Consider the following 19,130-nt stretch of genomic DNA (forward strand, 5'->3'; position numbering starts at 1 on the left):
TAATGAGAGAACATGAATACACCAGGATGTTTGTTATTTTCATTATACATGTTCCTAACCAAGAAATATTTTAACACAGGTTTATTTTTCTTGCTGATATTAAAAAAGAACCAATAATGTTACATATTTAACACATGAGATGTGAGCTTTATTTTTTTTTATATTAAAACGTTGTAAGTCGTGATCTCAGTGAAGGATGGACTGTTGGCTGACTTATCCTCTTTGTTTCTGCGTCTCCTGCAGAGCTGCTACTGTGGATGGTACAAACCTAAAGACCAATTAGCTGCAGGATGAAAACATGGCTGCACCCCTTCTACCGCCAGGACCTGATAGCTTCAAGAAGTTTACTTTGGAATCTTTGGTTGGCCTTGAGCAGCGCATCAATGAGGAGAAGAAGAAGAAACCACCCAAGCAGGACAGCAGTTACCGCGATGATGATGACGAGAACAAGCCCAAGCCCAACAGCGATCTGGAGGCGGGGAAGAGCCTGCCCTACATCTACGGGGACATCCCTAAAGGAATGGTGGCGGTACCACTGGAGGACCTGGACCCATACTACCTGAACTCTCAAAAAGTGAGTTCATATAGACCTGACACACACACACACACACACACACACACACACACACACACACACACACACACACACACACACACACACACACACACACACACACACACACACACACACACACACACACACACACACACAAACACATAATGACTCAACTCAAAGTAATTGTTTAAAGCCCAGGATGCTTCTGACTGGAACTGGGCCTCGAACATGAGCACGGACCAAAACGTGTCTGTTGGATTCAAATAATATAGAAAATGCTTTTTTGTGTGACAGCTGTGTCTGTCAAAGTATTTATCCTGACACAAAGAAATATTATTGACTACTGAAATGTTTTAACGATGCCCAGTACAGTTTATAGACGGTATTTGTCCCACTTCCTCAGACTCTCAAAATCTCAAACTACAACCATGATATTAGTTGTAATATCAAAACGTGACATCATTGCCACTTCTCAATGTATTGTTTTGCCTTTAACCCTGTTAGAAGATTCTTCCCTTTTTATCAAAATACTGTAAGTGTTGTTTGAGATTTAACATACATGTCTTTGTCTTTAATCGTTCTTTTTCATTTGAATTAGAAACAACAGGAAACAACAATTTCCTGGTATGTTGAGTGTTACGAAACAAAATATGTAGAGCATTCAAGTCCCGTGTGATTGTAACTTTAGAGGAACACTTGTCATTTCAATTGTGCTAGTTTTAAAAAAATGTTTTAGTCAGTCTGGTGATTTTAATTGATCACCTTACATTCTGTGTTTGATGCACAGTTGTCAGGCCCAGGCGTGCATATGACTGTTTCAGATCATGGCCAGTAGCAGCCTCATGACGTCAAAATGAATCACAGATAATGGCTGGAATTCACGTGGGCAAAATGGAGATGTGTGGTTTGTGACGTTGGCTTCCAGTTGTGCTGTGTTTACAGTTATCTTAATTTTATGATTAGGTTGCAGAATGTAATTATGCTTTCCTCCTTAAAGGCCTTTGGGGAGGGTAAGAGTTAGGCACTCAAACTGTTGAGTGGGACGTTGGCGTATCTCTGATGTGCTCACAGGGCTTTGGGGAAAAGGTCAGATGTGGTAGCTGTTGAAAGACTGTTGTTCCAGATGACGGACTTTTCTAATTGTTCAAAATTAATCTGTGGCAGGAGAGGAAAGCAGCAGCAGGCTGTGAGGACTCTGGTTGTCTTAAAGGAGACACGTGTCTCTCTGGGGTTTTCTGTCATGTCTAAAGCTCTGTGTGAAGACGGCTGGGTGACCTTGAGAGTCTCTGAGTATCATGGTCATGTGTACCTGTCAACCAAACCTGTAAAGGAGATTGTAGTCATTTCACATGTGGTCGTCTTTCCCTTGTTGAAAGAATCATCCTTAACAAAACAAAAAAACATATAAATAAAATCCATATCTAACAGATATTGATAGAGAGTGACATGGAGGCTCTGGAAAGTTAAAAACTTCCTTGAAATGTGCAGCCATTTTGAAAAATCTGAGCCATCTGTGCACTGTAGAGCTCCTGTATTCTGTAAATCTGTTTGTTACTTTAAGAAGACGCAAGAATACTTTAGCATAAAATGGCTGTCCATTAATCAAGATGCAAAGTGTACTGAGATCAGCCGTGTTTATAACGGGACTCAGCAGCGAGGCTAAAATCTCCTTCCCTGGTAACATCATTTGTTGTCTATTTTTAACAAAGAATTATGTAACAAAATTGGCATTTTTATTCAAAATGGTCTCCTTCCTATCACATATTCTTTTACATACTGATGCCTTTATGACAACAATGTTGTGTAACCCTGCCAGTCCTCACAGCATACTGTGAACGTCACCATCATTAATGGTCTAGAAAATGTGTGTGTGTGTTGGTGCACAGGATCTGCGTTCCTCTCTCTCCATCTGTCTCTGTCTCATACCTCCATGTCTTTACTCAGTGCTCACTGATTGTTATGTAACACGTCAGTCCAGCGCACAAGAAAGAGACACGATTCAAATGACACGTGGAAAAACATGTCCAGTGATACACAGGACAGTTGATAAATTAACTCAGGAACTGTCTTTTGTTGCACACATGCCCACACCTTACTGGCACAGATACACACAAGTGTTGCGAAGCTTCTTTCTGCTTCTTGTGTTTCGGCTCAGGCGAATCTAATTATGGCCTTAGATCTAGTCTCGTTCTAATGCCAATGGGAGCCGATGCTGCTTTGGATCTGGCAGCTCGAGCAGCCGTGACGTCAGATCAGGTGGTGACCTTGATGGGAGAACGTTGCTCTGTACGTCTTTGTCACCGAGAGGCAGCGGGCCGGCTCTGGGAGCGATTAACGATAAAGGAGACGTGTTCATCTTCTTCATCGCAAATCTTCAGTTGTGGCTCTTTTAGATGGTGTCATAGTTTAAACAGAGGGCTGGCTGCTGACAGGAGGCTGGCCGGCGGATGACGCAGCATCGAGCCCTGCCCGCCTATAGGTGGTGGCCTGGGCAGGGCCGGGCAACGCTGATGCTGAACCAGGCCAGGTCGAGCTTGGCGTTGGCGTACAAGGCCGGTGGAACAGATCATTTTCAAGGAGAGGGGAAAGAGAATGACAGAGGAAGGGAGGGAGGGAGAGATGAAGTGAGGACAGGGATGAAATGGACGACATGTGCAAGGATGCATGAGTGCACTTGCTCTCCTTCTCGCTGCAGCGAGGTTCAGTAAAATGTGTTTTGCTGGGGAAGACCCGAAGGTGCAAAAAAAGGAGAGAGAACCTGAATGAGGGGACTGATATCAACTGATTATTAAAAATAAAATCTGCGAACAAGGTTAGGCAACTCATACGGATCCTTAAAAAGTCTTAAAAGGCATTGAATTCATTCATCTAAAGACAAGGCCTTAATTGGCATTAAAATGTCTTAAATCGATTTTTCAAAGGTCTTACAAATGTTAACACTTGGTAAGTGGGATTTTATGATTATAATTAGTCTCAAATCTCAAAATAATTGTTAACATTCTGACATAGAGAAGTTAGTGGCGGCCGTCACCGCTAAATTTCTTACCGCCACCAGCTCCGAAATCAGTCCCCCCCCCCCAATCATTCATGTAGCAGTCACTTTACCTTGGACCACATAGGAAAGTGGGTAAAATTGTCCCTAACCCTATATAATAGATGTGGTGACGTTTTGTTTTTTTGCATTTGTGTTTATTGTGAAGTCGGTCTTAAATTTCATTTCAAGTGGCATTAAAAACATCTTAAAAAGTCTTAAATTTAAATTGGCTTAAGCTGTAGGAACCATGTCATACGTCCTCCTCGGATTAATTTGAACTCTGTTATCATCTCGGGGACAGTTAGTCTGATCATGAGGGAAACAGTTCAATCTTAAAGAACATGTCTACTTGTCCCCAGGTTGTACACATTAAGATAGATGATAGTAGTTCTAGAAGAAAGCAAACCTGAACAAGTAAGCACCTACATGGCAGCTGAGCCCTAACCCTGTGTGTGTGTGTGTGTGTGGCTCTTAGGCTAAAGGTGCCATAAAGCGGCCATTTACCACAAGGGTTGAAAGAAGGGGGCTCTTTGAATTGCTGCTGTGGCCCTCACAGGCACAGATGCTGCAGCCCTGCCTCATGGCTGGAGCTTCTGTGCTGAAGCCGCACTCTCTCGCTCGCTCACTCACTCTCTCCCTCCTCATCTCCGCCGCCCATCCCCCCCTTTCCCCTCCTCCTCTCCATCTTCTGCCCAGCTCCCTCGCTCTGGCTCCCTCTGTCCTGCCTCTCCTCAGCCTGCTGCTGCCACAGTTGCTGCCTGCCTGCCTGCCTGCTTCTCCCGCTCTCCATCTCCCCCTGTTTTCTGCCTCTCCTCTCCTCTCCTCTCCTCTCCTCTCCTCTCCTCTCCTCTCCTCTCCTCTCCGCTCTGGATTATGAAATTTTCAGTAGCTTTGCAGCAGTTTAGTCATGCGTTATGAAAAAAGACTCCATACATACATACCAGTCATGTGTGTATGTGTGTGTGTGTTTGGATGACAACATTGGTTGCTCATTTCAGAGCTTGGTGCATGCTGTTTGTGTGCACAGTAGTTCATGTGTGTCGGTCATGCATGTGCACACAATATACAGTATATGTGTGAGTGCGTGTGTGTTGACTGTATTTAACAGAAATGCCATGCTACTGGCAACTGGGACATTTCCAAGTGTGTCATTAAGGCTGACCGTGGTGCTGACTGGGAATGTTTACAGTGTATATATGAGAGTATTACCACTCAGGGGAGAGGCTGCTGCTGCTACTTTGACCCAGAATAGTAACCGGAGAGTAAGATTATCTAATGTTAGACTGAACTGGCTCATTCTGAGATGTGTGTAGATTTCCGTCAAATTAATATCAGAGGGTCGTGTGACAGAAGTGTGTCTCGTCCTCCGGGCAGAAATGCTCTTTGCTTCGGCTTCCATGTTTCTTTGCGAGATGCTTATTTTCCTTGTTAACAACATCTTACACCCCATTTCTGTTGGAAGGGCACGTTATACATGTCACAGTCATGTGACACTACCATGAGGTCTCTTACTGTACGTCTCCTCCCTCTTTTCCTCCTCGTTCCTCCACCTCCTCCCTCCTGACTCCATCGTCTCCAGCCTTGACTCTGCAGGGCTTAATGTAGTGAGGGATGCCTTGTTAAAAGCACAAGGGCCCATATCACTTGTGCAAATGCACAGAGTCTCATTAAAGTTTCATGCAAATCGCTATGTTTTATTTAAACAATTATGAGGTTATCCACAGAAAGAGCCTTGCCAGCTCCCCTCGGTTTTGCTCGTTTCCTTCTCTTGAAACCACCAAAGCCGTGATGGGCAGGGTAGCACTGAGTGACTGGGACAACATACCAACATTAGAAACATCCTGGCAGCCATTTTCCTACTGTTCAAACGTGTTACGGCTCATTTTATGTGACACAAAATGCACATTGAACTACTTTATGAGTTAATGCATGTATTATAAATAACCTCATGTATATGAATATGCATGTTAGGTTTTGTAACAAACGTAGTTGCCTTTAGTAAATGTTTTTATTTACAATCTGTTTTGTATGTGTCCTACTATCTGATTATTTTTTTTAACACTATCTCTTTCTCCTTTTCTTCTCTCCACAGACATTTATAGTGCTAAATAGAGGGAAGACAATCTTCCGTTTTAGTGCCACACCTGCCTTGTACTTCATAAGTCCTTTTAATTTGGCTAGGCGAATAGCTATTAAAATTTTGATACATTCATATCCTTTGAAAAAGTGTCTTAACAGCAGAGACTTGAGTTTCCTGTACGTGTGTATTATTCATGATGAAATGTTCTGTCTTACCACTCAGCTATTGATGTTTCAAGTGACTGATGCTACAGGAGAGATACAGACGCTCAGGATGTTAGACTTCCTTACATGGAGGCCAATACAGGAAGTTGTACAGTAGCCATTTTCTCACTGAGGCTCACACAAATGATGAGTCACCATTAGCAGCAGTAAACCAAGGTAGACCTCCTAAATGAGCCCATTGTGGTTGAACACTGTGGCATCAGAGAGCTGCCACACAAAGACTTGAGGTGGAGGGAAAGTTTTTTTTTCTTCTTTCTTCTTCTTATTGATAAACCATTTCCATAAAGTAGGTCAGATCTGCCTATTGATTCACCACATGGTGAAAGTGACATTGACACGGTTCCCCAGATGTTACCGAAACCCCTCATCAGCGCTGATGATGCAGCAGAACCAGAGACATCATGTTTCTTATATAATTTCTTTTTCATTATTTTCTTCGTCATTGCCAGTTTGTGCACCAGGCACCTGAACCAATGGTGCTTTATACAGTTTTAGTGCTTCCCTTAAAGTTATGGAGTGGGTTATTTGACCGCCAACTAAGCGAAGCAGCCAGGGCTACTGGATACTAATGTGGGTGGGGCCTGCCACTTTTAGGCCCTTTAAAGAAACACAGAGAAAGCCAATATCAGCTGAGTTGTACTCTCTGCTTTGAAGATTTTTAAAGCTTCATCTTGTTGCCAAGCAGCCATTTCCTTATCCGGACACATTTGTCAAAAAAAGTGTGCAAATAGGTGATTGTCAGATATGGCAACACTAGCAATAACAAAAGCTTAAACCCAAACCTCTTGTATATTCTATTCTTAAAGGTGTACAGAAAAGAAAATTGAATTTGAGCCCACTTTGGGTCATAAAATGAATGTGATAACTCATCTTTCAGACGTTGTAGGCCAAACTTTGTGCAAAATTCTATTTTTGAGTAAATCCGGGATGAAAGTGTGTATTTTTTTTTTCGCATTGGATAATGCAGGCGCACGGATTATACGTCAGCCTGTACACGATTCACCAGCCACTGATATTGGATCCGTCATCCGTCATTCAAACGTCTGAGACACGCACACACACACGGAGCTCGGGCTCGCCCCAAGCTTTGAATATCCCGCCCGCTCGATAACGACCAATCAAATTCGTTTTCCTCACTCGGGTAAACTCGTGTTGCAGCTCGTGACAACTCGGCGCGACAAACAGGACAAACGGCCATTTCTGTACACCTTTAACAATACAGAATATTTCTGTCCCTACATTCACCCAGTATCCACCCACTCATAGCCACAAGCTAGAGCTATAAGTGACCTCTGTGGCTGCCTTTACAGCTAATTCTGAGGTTTTCTTTCCCTCTTTTGAATGTAAACCTCTCTGCACTGTGAACCTTGCAGCTTTAAAACATGCTGTACTTTTGGTCATGCTATTGTATTTTCACTAAATATATACCGTTTAAATATTTCATGGGTAACATAATGGCCTTTGTGGTATGAGTTGGTTTTCATGACGGTAACCCTTTACATGTTGGAGCTGCTAGAGCTGGCTGGACCAAAGAACATGACATCCATAATGTAGTTAGTAGATATCTTGTCTCCTTGATGCTGATAATGATAATGTCTGTTGTGTTTGTGATTGCCTCTACTATTATCCTCATTTTCCTTAACCTGCTCCCCACTCTTTTCAGCATGATCATTATGTGTACTATTTTGACCAACTGTATATTCATGACCTTTAGTGATCCTCCTGAGTGGTCAAAACAAGTAGAGTAAGTACACTTTTAATATATCCATAATTATGATTGCATGAATGCATACTAACAGTTTGTGTCCAATTATAAAGGCTCCTTTAACCACTTGGATTAAAATTGTTCTGACTTCTAATGCAAATAGATAGAAAGTATATTATGTCTTTGATAATGTTAATACATTATTGAAAAAGAAAATGTAAAAGGAGAAAAAACATATTATTCTTTTATAATTTATTGCTATAAAATCAACATGCAACATCTGTCGTAAAGTTTTGTAAAAGACATTCATGATCCCCAGAGGATGAATGCTGCAGTGCCACACTGAGGATTTCTCATGAAAAACCTTTACAACCAATCTCTCTACTCTAATTGTAGGCATAATATTTCGATTCACATTCCCCTCAGGGTGAATTGTAACCAAACTAAATTTTGTAATGCATTGTTTTATGACTGAATATCTGCAAAATTAATGATATTCCCATCAGCCACAACTGTACTTCGTGTTTAGTGCTATTTAGCATGAAGATGCTAAACTAAGATGGTGAACATGTTAAACGCACAACCTGGGGCTAACACCAGTGCTAATGTGCTAAAGTAAAAAACAATTTATTATAGAGTTTAATTTGATTTAAGCTTTCCAAATTTATCCTGTGCCCTACACTCAACTTTGTCATTTCCTGAAATGTTTCAGCAGTTAACAAGGGTGCAGACATTCAGATATGAGTGCGCTTTGATCCAGCCTGGTGAACTGATTCTGTCAACGCTTTTGTCTTTCAGGTACACATTCACAGGAATTTATACGTTTGAGTCTCTTGTAAAAATCACAGCACGAGGATTCTGTATAGACGGGTTTACATTCCTAAGAGATCCATGGAACTGGCTGGATTTCATGGTCATTTCGATGGCGTAAGTATTATTATTTATTTTTTTTGTGATCAACTGTCAGTGGATGATGAAATGTGCACAAATATTGCCATTGTTTTATTAAAGAGGGTGGGTAAAGAAAGTAAGCTTTCAGTGCTACAGATGACTGTTCATCCTTCTGTCTTTCTTTTTTCTTCCTCTCTATCTGATAACCCATCTTCCGTGTTTCCTCCATTGATCTGAGACTCCTCTGGTCTTTCTCTCTGGGAATCGAAGGTTTCCATCCGACACACTGAGGCCTCCCTGAACAACATCCACACCTCATCTGACATCTGACTTATCTTATCTTCCTCTTTTCATCTAACTTTTCCTCTCATTCACCTTTTTCCCGCCCAATCTGCCGGAGTCGTCTGCAACATCCAATTTATGGCCCATTGTCTTTCCCACGTTACTCTCCCATGTCACATAGTACTTAATGCCTCCATATGAGCAAGTACATGTCCAAGAATCATCCACCACCATGTAAAATGCAACATCATTATTGTTTGTAGAGGTGTGACATGGCCCATCTCTGTGTGAATTTATCTTTATCACCTCATATCTGCATGTAAATAACAAGCTGTTGTAACTGTGGTTTGATCCTGCAGGTATATAACAGAGTTTGTAAACCTAGGCAATGTCTCAGCTCTGCGCACGTTCAGGGTGTTGAGGGCATTGAAAACAATTTCTGTAATTCCAGGTAAGACAGGATGGGGCGGGGGACGGTGGGGCGGGGTCGGTGTTAGGTGTGTGTGTCTTTCTTTCCTTTTACCTTCCACCCTTCTCCTCAGTGGACAGGCTCTGTGAGTGGCGTCGTTTCCTCCTGGTTCGGTGGTGTTGTGCTCTTGGCGTGTGTGGTTTTTGTCATCGTGTTTGTTCTGTGTGTGATCCTTCCCCTATTTCAGATATATAACAGAGTTTGTGGACCTGGGCAATGTATCTGCGCTGAGAACATTCAGAGTTCTCCGAGCATTGAAAACTATCTCTGTCATTCCAGGTGAGACTCAGTTTAAACACTAAGGCTGATCCTCTCACCCTTTCTTTTCTACTCACTATTATGATTACGATTATGATTTAAGCAACAACTAAAAAATTGGAGACAACCATTTTTTGATTTATTTTTCCTCCAAAATTATCAAAAATGGTACTAATACATTTTTGATAGGCTTTGCAGTCTCCTCTAGGGCCATCCAAAGTGTCTGCACTCTCTTCTGCCCCAGTAGCACTCTCATTATGGGCTTATTTCCAACAAGGCAGCTATGTTTCTCTGTAGATCTAGCTTTATCCCACTCCTTTCACCAGCTTTCACATTCAGAAAATCCCCTTTTTATATACCAAAAAAAAAATTATCAACAGAATATTATCATATTAAAGGTAGAGTCTGTATATTTGTTTGTTGCAGTAAATACAACATTCAAACTGGGCTGCTCCTCTCAGGCTCAACTGCGCACAGCCCCTGCTGCTGACAGTAGTTGATCTAGATGTAGTAGATGTTCAACTGCTGGTCACATGTAACCCCTTTCCACTTTGAAGGCCTTCAAAGTTCTTGCTTGAATATTTGCTACTACCACCAAGATAGCGACTGGATGGCATCAAGCCGGGAGAAATTCGGCCCCACCCTCCAGCACTTCATTGGGACTGTATTTCTTCGCTACAAAGTGTGTATCCAGTGTCCAGTTGCTATCTTGGTGGTAGTTTTTATGCAAGCCCACAGCGCCACATGCCCAACTGCACCTGTACACTGTCATTGGCTGGGGAAAACATATCGACTGCCCACCCAGAAACATCCTGTCTACCCCAAAACATCAAAATACAGGCAGAGGGCAGGAGCTCTGCAGACACAGTCACCACCACACATGAGTAGAAGCCCATAGGTGATGATTAAGCAGGATCTCCTTCCCTATATATATTTATTTTTTTAGGAAAATCCTACAGACTCTACCTTTAAGGACAAAAAGAAGGTGATTACACTTATCATATATCAGCTAAGAATAGATCACAGTGTCTCAAATTTGATGGCAATCCATCTAGAATGTGCAAGTGTGATTAAAGGATCAATAATTTTGTTGCACAGTTGTAATGAGTTAATGAATTGGAATTGAGGATCCCATGTTTGTGGGATCAAAAACAGACATGGTATTTGTTGATGTCCATATAAGAAAAGACATAGCTCTTAGAGAGATCCCACAGAATACGCCTATTATTTATGCATGAAGACTGCCAAGCCTAGTTTGTGAACATATCTCTTATGCTGCATGATGCTTTCAGTCACTTGCTTTTACAATACTAGCCTAACAAGAGCTTGGCTGACAAATGGCATTGAAAGTTTGATTTGCCCTCTTTTGTTTTTAGTTTGATTATTGCTTTTTTTTCCTTTTTCTTTTTTTTATGACCTACTTGAATGATATACCACGCAGGAAAAAAACCGGTGTACTCACATTGTAAAGGTTGGGGACGCAGATGGGATGGTTGGACGACCTATTGACCTTCTGAGTGACACTGACCGCACATCTATCTATCCATTGAGAGAGGATGTTGAACAGATGTCATGCTTACTCAAAAGAACCACAATGGAATGGATGGCCTTTTTTCTAAAATGGCGCACTCACTGTTAAGACTGAAAAAAGAAAACTCATCAAGTGCAAACCAAAGGGATCTAATTTGGTTGAAACTGTGACATTTTGGGAAATATGTTTTTTCACGCTCTGGTGGGGGGTTAGAGGAGAAAGTACGACTCTCATAGAGCAAAATCCACCTATTTTACCAGTTAATCCACAAAAAACAAAAAGCAGCAATTACTTTTGAAAGACTGTTGCCAGATGTTGCTACATAATGCTGCATGCTAATTTGTGACATAATGTAGCTATTTATTTATTTATTTAATAAGGTTTTGAGAAAAAAAAGTTGAACTCAAATAGTTGAGTAAAATCATTTAATACACAAACAAGTGATTGCAATCATTGGCCTACATTTGGACTGTAGGCCAATGATATTGTCCAGTGCAGCTAAAAACACATTTGCAGAAGCATCTGATGGATCACAATCAAGTGGCTCATCTCGTCCTTAACTGTCCACTCAGACAGCGTGTTAATAAAAGGCATGCTGGACTAAACACCAGCCTCTCCTCCAACATCAACCAGGGCAGGTTGATGTTTGAGGAGAGGCTGGTGTTTAGTCCATTAGCCACCTTCTGTGTGTTTTAAAGCAGCCAAAGCATCTGTTCTCAGGAGCAGTCTTTATAATGATATCTACATAAACACAATTATATAAACAGACAAGTGAGAATGCTCTTCCTCAACCTAGAACTAAGACTAAAACTGGAAAAAATGTTACTGTTCAGTGAATCTGAATTGCAAGATGGGGTCTATAAAGGGGCTTTATCTAGTAATACAAGTTACAAGCTATGAAATGTTTGACATTTATAAGTATGTATGTCAGACTATTCAGTTGAAGTTTGCCATATGTGTTATATTTTTTATTCAGCTACTGTATAACATGTCAATTATTGAGCTTCAGAGATGATCATTTTAGGTAGATTTGGTCAAGTTTCGACAGAACGAGGCCGGCTGCCTCCCCTTGTTTCCAGTCTTTGTGTCAAGCTAAGCTAACCAGCAACTGGCTGTACTGTAGCCTTATAGCAGACCTGAGAGTGGTATTGATTGATCTGTGCTCATCTGACCCTGTGCCAGAAAATGAATTGGCATATGTCCCAAAATCAAACTAAACAATAATTCATCCAGGCCTGTAGCACCGGTGTGGGAGAATGTAGTTTTAATAGAGTTGTTTTAATCTTGCGATCAATGTTTAATGCACTGTGGAGTTAACACGTTAGAGCAAGATATGGGGTTGTTTTAATGACATATTAGTGCAGCTGATATTGTAACATACTGTTAGGTTGATTTTCTTCATTGGACCTTCTCACGTTCTTCTGGATGGAACAAGACATTTTGAATTTAATAATAGTGAGCCTGCATTTGTCTCACTGGACTCTGCCAAGCTAATGGAGTTTTTACTAAGCCGAAACTTATGCATATTTTACAAGAAGATAAAGTATGTACTGCACAGCAAAGGCCACTGTAGCTCTAGAGGCCAAACAGAAACGGGGGTGCGGGTCATCCTGCTTCCATGTTTTAGTTCCTCACGGACCTTTGTGAACGCTGCCAGAGGATGCCTGTGTGGAAGGTAAACCGATTTTGTCTTTAGTGAACCTGTGGATGAGACAGACTGCAGGGTCGCGGTGTGGGGAGTCGGTGCTTTCCTAATGACACCTTATACAAGACAGTTCAAGAAAGTGGCCACACTGGCACTGGCATTGAATTGCTCCTGTTCAGCCTTGGAGTTTAAATGACCTGCATGTGGTTTCCAGCCCCCCTGCCTGTGCCGATGTCCCTTTCATGGCCCCTCTTTGTGCTGCTGTGCTCTCTTATGAATTTCCTCTCACTTTTCTACAGCCTTCCCCCTCTTTTTCGTCATCTCTGTCATTGGCAGTGAAATGCAAATTTCCTCTGTTGAAAATCTACTAGAATTGGTTTGTTACAAAATTTTTCTGTCTGGATAAATCTGGAAAGAGTGGGAAGGCTCCTAAATATTTCCTGTTTGTTTTGTTTCTAGAGATGTCATGTACGTATCCTGTCAGTTTTGTCCAAAATGTATTACTACCTACATTGAATTATCTATATTGTTCAAATCAATTATTATATCAATCAATTTCTCCCCCTCACTGGGTGAGTTGTACTCTACAAAAAGTTGTTATCACAGTTAAATTTTTTTTGACATTTTATTACATTGACGGTTAACTCATTAAATCAAAATATATTTCTTTAAACAATATAGTACCATTTCATATGAAATCAGTACAGTGTTGCCATTCTGCAGTAAATCCAGTAAAAACTGGATATTTCCCAGTGATAGATCCTTAAAAGTAATGAGCAATCTGCAGTATTGCCTGTAAGAGATCATTTCCAATAGAAGTAGGCAGTCCAGTCTTTCACACCTGGGGCAACTGCAGCTCCTGCATCACCTGCATGGTTTGTGTACGTGTGTGCGTGGCTGCCCTCCAGGCCTGAAGACCATTGTGGGCGCCCTGATCCAGTCTGTGAAGAAGCTTTCGGACGTGATGATCCTGACCGTCTTTTGCCTGAGCGTCTTTGCCCTCATCGGTCTCCAGCTCTTCATGGGCAACCTGCGCCACAAGTGTGTTTTCTGGCCCATCAACACCACCGAGAGCTACCTGGCCAACGGCAGCAAGGGCTTTGACTGGGATGAGTACATCATGAACGACAGTAAGTAGAGGAAGGCTTCGCCAATGGTGAGCTGGCAGCGATCTAGGGATATGAGTCAGCCCATATGCTGGAACAAAAAAAAAACAATATGTCATTTTGGCAAAGGGTAGACAAAGGGAAATGGTTTGAAATGAACTGTGCTGAATTGAAGATGTATGCATGAGCTAACTGAAGTCAGAACGTGGTCTGAATGATTTTAGACACCATTGCAAGTGCAGCTGCGACAGAATTTCTCATTATGGTTATTTGTTCTTTCTTAAGCCAATTTCTACTTCCTGCCTGGCCAGTTGGATGCTCTTCTCTGTGGGAACAGCTCTGACTCTGGGTGAGTTGCCTTCTCTGATCTCCTCTGAATGTAGCTCTTCTATCTGCCTTTACTCAGATAACAATATACAGTAAGTAAATAATGCTGAGTCATCATTCTCGGGCCGGGTGCCCCACTCTCTCTCTCCCTCTCCACCCTATCTCTCAGTCGCTGCCCGGAGGGCTACACATGCATGAAAGCTGGGAGGAATCCAAACTATGGCTACACCAGCTTTGACAGCTTCGGCTGGGCCTTCCTTGCTCTCTTTCGACTCATGACACAGGACTTCTGGGAAAACCTTTACATGCTGGTAAAGCTGATATGTCAAAATGTCTACAGTATTTGTTCAATAGGAAGTCTATACATCACATATCATTACTCAAATCCTGGTGCATATAAATAACAGAACTATATAAATGTGTGAATTGGTCGATTACCTGATTAGTCCATCAATAGAGAATTAGTCATGTTGACATGTTTTATTTAGCGGAAGCAGAGACGTCAAAGCCTCACTGTTTACAGCTTTGTACATGTAGTGGCTTTCTGCTTTTCTCTGTTGTATAGTTTTGGACTTTGGACAAAACTAGACAGTAAAATACAACACCTTGGGCTCTCAGTACTTATAAAGGGCGCTTCATTAGTGTATTTTGTCACTTCCTAAATAAATAGTTTGGTTTATTTAAATCTACTCAAAAAAGACTCAAAATCAGAGAGCCAGCGAGACAACAACAAAGATGGATTTTGTCTACAGTATGTCCTCTAGATTTATGCTGAGGCTCTGATTTGTTCAAAATTGCAAGTGTTTATTTGCACCATTTCATCTCCTTCACTGATTCATGACGTTTCTGAGTATATTGTAACTCCAGGTCTTAGGAAATGGTGGATTAATCTAGAACCAGTACAACTGTGTGTTGATTCCTATTCTGATTAGCTTTGTCTCGTCTGCCATCTTCCCGTTCTGCCTGTCTGTCTGTCTGTCTGTCTGTCTGTCTGTCTGTCTGTCTGTCTGTCTGTCTGTCTGTCTAGCTTGTCATAAATGGTGGAGTCACTCCTGCCTCCACACATGGAGGCTGAGTGGAAGGAAGGGAGTATGAAATATTAACAGCTCAGTATTACAGTATGGCCAATGAGGGAGATGAGACCTGATGAGAGCACCCAGTCTCTTGTTTCTATTTTTGGTCCTATCTTTGAAATTCAGCTTCCAGCTACAGACTCTCACTGCTATTGTGTAGTGGATATTAAGAAAAATGATGGAAATGAAAAAAGTCTTTAGGTTTGAATGTTCTTGACAGATGTTCACAAATGAAAGTGACATGGCAGAGAATATAGGACACCGTTGTTCATCCTTCAGCCCCAGTAACGTCCCTGACAATTAGTCTCTGTTTTTATACACATGAGCTTTAGTCATGTGTTGGACTGAGAGACTGTGTTTTAGACATGTGGACATTTCTTGTTGAGAATGTTTTGTTGTATACACTTCTCAGCAATACATGTCAACTACATCTATAATTGATGTGTGGGGGAATTTCACTTCTCTATCCCAGGAAGGCCTTTTTTCCCCCCGCTCTGCTCCCAGAAGACAATAGTTATCCTTCAGAAGGAGGGAGCTTCTGGGTGGGGAACAGTTCAATTAATATCTGGTGCATCTTGTGTTCTACTAAAAACCTCTAAAATACATTGGAGAACAAAACAAAATAAGATATTTGTCTATTTGATTGTAGACATATCAAAACCTGTAAAATACCTGCATGGAAGTGAAGGTAGCAACTGTATATTTACAGTTTCCCTAGGTTTTTCCAGAAATTTCCAATTTTTATAGCTGCCTCTGCAGCTCAGGCTCATCTCCACTGGGGATAGCATCCCAATCCATAGAAATTGTTTGGCTGAGAGCTGCCTGGTATAATGTGCATAGAAAAGTAGGTCAAAATGCGTAACCTAATATACAGTTGCTCTCTCTGATAAACGACACAACCTTGGACTGACAACATTAACAAGCTCAGGGTATAAGATTTTTTCTATGCAGAACATAGAATAGATGTTTGCAAATCAATTGATTATTGTTTGAGATTAGAGTTGAGCTAATTTCACTGTTGCAGTATTTTTTTTAAATTAGCAATAATTGTTTAACTGTAGGTGTGTTGTGTTTCTTAGTTGAATCTGCTGTTCAGAGGAAGTGATAGACGTTTATGCAGAGTTGATTTTAACTCCCACAAATGTCCCATCACTCCAACTGCCTGTCCTTTCTGCCCCATCAACAGCTGACTGTGTCTGTTTCTGATGATTCATTGTGAGGTCTGACGTGCAGTGAGGTCGACACTATGCTTGACGCAGGGGTTTAGGTCACGTATCAGATGTCGTGACTCTGTTTTTCTTTTCCCCTCTCTCCCCCCTCGGCTGCACTTCCTCCCCACAGACCCTGAGGGCAGCAGGGAAGACCTACATGATCTTCTTTGTGTTGGTGATCTTCGTGGGCTCTTTCTACTTGGTGAATCTGATCCTGGCTGTGGTGGCCATGGCTTACGAGGAGCAGAATCAGGCCACCATGGAGGAGGCCCTGCAGAAGGAGGAGGAATTCAAGGCCATGCTGGAGCAGCTTAAGAAGCAGCAGGAAGATGCCCAGGTCAGTCCGGAGCCGGATGGAGACTGAAATACTTCCTTCTGTCATGTTATATCAGTTTCAGGACTTCATGCTTGTGTTTGTTGTTTTCTTTCCAGGCTGCTGCCATGGCAACCTCTGCGGGCACAGTGTCAGAGGACGCGGTAGAGGACGATGGAGGAGGGCGGCTGTCGTGCAGCTCCTCTGAGATGTCGAAACTCAGCTCCAAGAGTGCCAAAGAGAGGCGAAACCGTAAGAAGAAGTGGCGGCAGAAAGAGCAGGAGAAGGAGAAAGGTGATAGTGAGAAGTTTGTCAAGTCGGAGTCAGACGATGGCAGCAAGAGGAGCCGCTTCCGCTTCCCTGATAACCGGCTGGGTCGAAAGTCTTCCATTATGAATCAGGTGAAGAAAACATCCTTTTTTCTTTAATTTTTGTAAATACTTTCAAATACTTTTCATCATTTGAAAAAAGATTCCCAATTGTATGTGCAGGCACATCCACTATGAAACAGAATTTTGTTTGTGCAGCTCAAAAACACAAGGATTTCTATATTATCCTAAGTAACAGGATACAATTGTTTTGGAAAACACATGTTGCTTTATGAGTTTATCAATGAAAGTGGTGAATGACTTGAGTAAATTAGGGTTATTTATTCAGTCGATGGGGGAAATCTTGCACACAAAAATGTCAAAACACGAACATGTGAAAGTCTGAAGTCACTTTTAAGTCTCAGTGATACTTGTTTGTGTGAAATACAAGAAAACCATGGAAACAAACAACAGAGATGCCTCTTACTGTATATCTATGAATAGAGTAAAGATGTTGGTGAATAATGTGGCCACACAAAAGGTATTTTCAGTTGTTTTTTTGACTGTTAGGTAGGCCTAGTGTGGTATTTTAGACTGAGAGTGCTGCTACTGTGCAATGTGGTGTTGCATGAGCTCACATACAGAGCAGCTTATAGTGGCCAGAGATATAGAAGCACATGTCCAGGTCCTGAATTATTTACAATGATTGCATGAATGTTTCAGAGGGAGAAATCCTGCAGCTTTGTTTTGGCCTCACTTGGGCACCGCTGGATTTTTATGTCTCTATAGCGTGGTGTTCACTAAACAAGACAGAAAAGCAAACCGGCCTTGTGTGAAAATTTCTTATGTGATGTGTAATGTTTACATTTTTACTTTACATTCATCATCTGTAAAGGCGGAGAACTGTTGTCAAAAAATATGATTTCACCTCAGCCAGTGTGATCTCTGTGCTGCTATATTCATATTCGGATACTGGCAGCAGCACAGACTGATGTAGACATGAGTCATGTTCCTCTATATGTTGTTTCAACTGCTCTGTCCTGTGTGTGCGTGTCCTTGACGGTGTAGGATACCGACCTAACTATATGTATCCCCCTTGTTTATTAAGTCACGTGATTGCTCCTGCAGAGTGTTCCTCTTTGGGGAAAAGTGTCCTGGTTCCATTACATTTCCCACAGATGTTGCCTTTCACTCTGACCTCAGGAACTGATGACAAACAGCATAAAAATTATGGTGCAATCAATTGTAATTCAGGAATACCCAGGGCATAAATGTCTCTCCTCTCCTCTCCTCTCCTCTCCTCCTTCTTCTTCCTGCTCCCCTCCAGTCCCTCCTCAGTATACCTGGCTCGCCTTTCCTGTCCCGCCATAACAGTAAGAGCAGCATCTTCAGTTTCAAGGGCCGCGGTAAGGATGTGGGCTCCGAGAACGAATTTGCCGATGACGAGCACAGCACGGTCGAGGAGTGCGAGGAGCGCCGGGGCTCCTTGTTCAGCCCGTACCGGCGGAACAGCTACAGCGGTTTCCATGGGAAAAGGAACAGCACGGTGGATTGCAATGGCGTGGTGTCGCTCATCGGCCCTGGGCCCGGTGGACGCCTTCTGCCTGAGGTGAAAATAGATAAGGCAGCTACTGACGACAGTGTAAGGAAGTCAATGAGTAGACCTATCTAGGCATGGCCCCCCTCTCGTCCGTTTCTTTTTCTTTCTGGCTCTCTATCTATCTACTCTGTCATCTTTGCAAGTCCGTATGTATCTCTTGGCTAAGCGCTCGCGCCTCCCCTCCCCCAGCCCCTGCAGTGTATGCTGCCCTCCGACAGTAGGCAAAGGATGGAGAAATAATTTAACTTTATTCTTATTATACTATAGCCAACCCTGCAATTGGTAGGTTAGTGAAACTGGGTCTATCAATGACTTCCAGGCAATTTTGTTGTTTGATTTGAACGATGAATGTCAATGTTTTGAATATGTTCATATCAAATTTATTCATACGTGCACAATATTTACACGATACATTGTGGCATTAATCCCACAGACGTGACTCTGTAACTCCCCATTTGATCATTCGAGTTTGTCACATAGCTCAAACCCATTTTTAAGCTTTTTGTATGGATGTCAT

General features: G+C 42.0%; 1 protein-coding gene across 1 annotated transcript in view; it reads left to right on the forward strand.

Annotated features, from left to right (window-relative positions):
* Positions 1-298: 298 nt before the first annotated feature.
* The window catches only part of scn8aa (sodium channel, voltage gated, type VIII, alpha subunit a), a gene marked incomplete at both ends in the record, with an annotated part of 37,537 nt that continues 18,705 nt past the window's right edge, over positions 299-19,130 (forward strand). Inside the window, 11 exons of the mRNA XM_083974608.1 lie at positions 299-574; positions 5,683-5,816; positions 7,558-7,638; positions 8,398-8,526; positions 9,429-9,520; positions 13,584-13,805; positions 14,067-14,130; positions 14,278-14,419; positions 16,523-16,729; positions 16,825-17,106; positions 18,341-18,655. Of these exons, the coding sequence (XP_083830734.1) occupies positions 299-574; positions 5,683-5,816; positions 7,558-7,638; positions 8,398-8,526; positions 9,429-9,520; positions 13,584-13,805; positions 14,067-14,130; positions 14,278-14,419; positions 16,523-16,729; positions 16,825-17,106; positions 18,341-18,655 (1,944 nt within the window). The remainder of the gene's footprint in view (positions 575-5,682; positions 5,817-7,557; positions 7,639-8,397; positions 8,527-9,428; positions 9,521-13,583; positions 13,806-14,066; positions 14,131-14,277; positions 14,420-16,522; positions 16,730-16,824; positions 17,107-18,340; positions 18,656-19,130) is intronic.

This window comes from Trachurus trachurus (assembly GCF_905171665.1).
Source record: "Trachurus trachurus genome assembly, chromosome: 7".
Classification (NCBI taxonomy): Eukaryota; Metazoa; Chordata; class Actinopteri; order Carangiformes; family Carangidae; genus Trachurus; species Trachurus trachurus.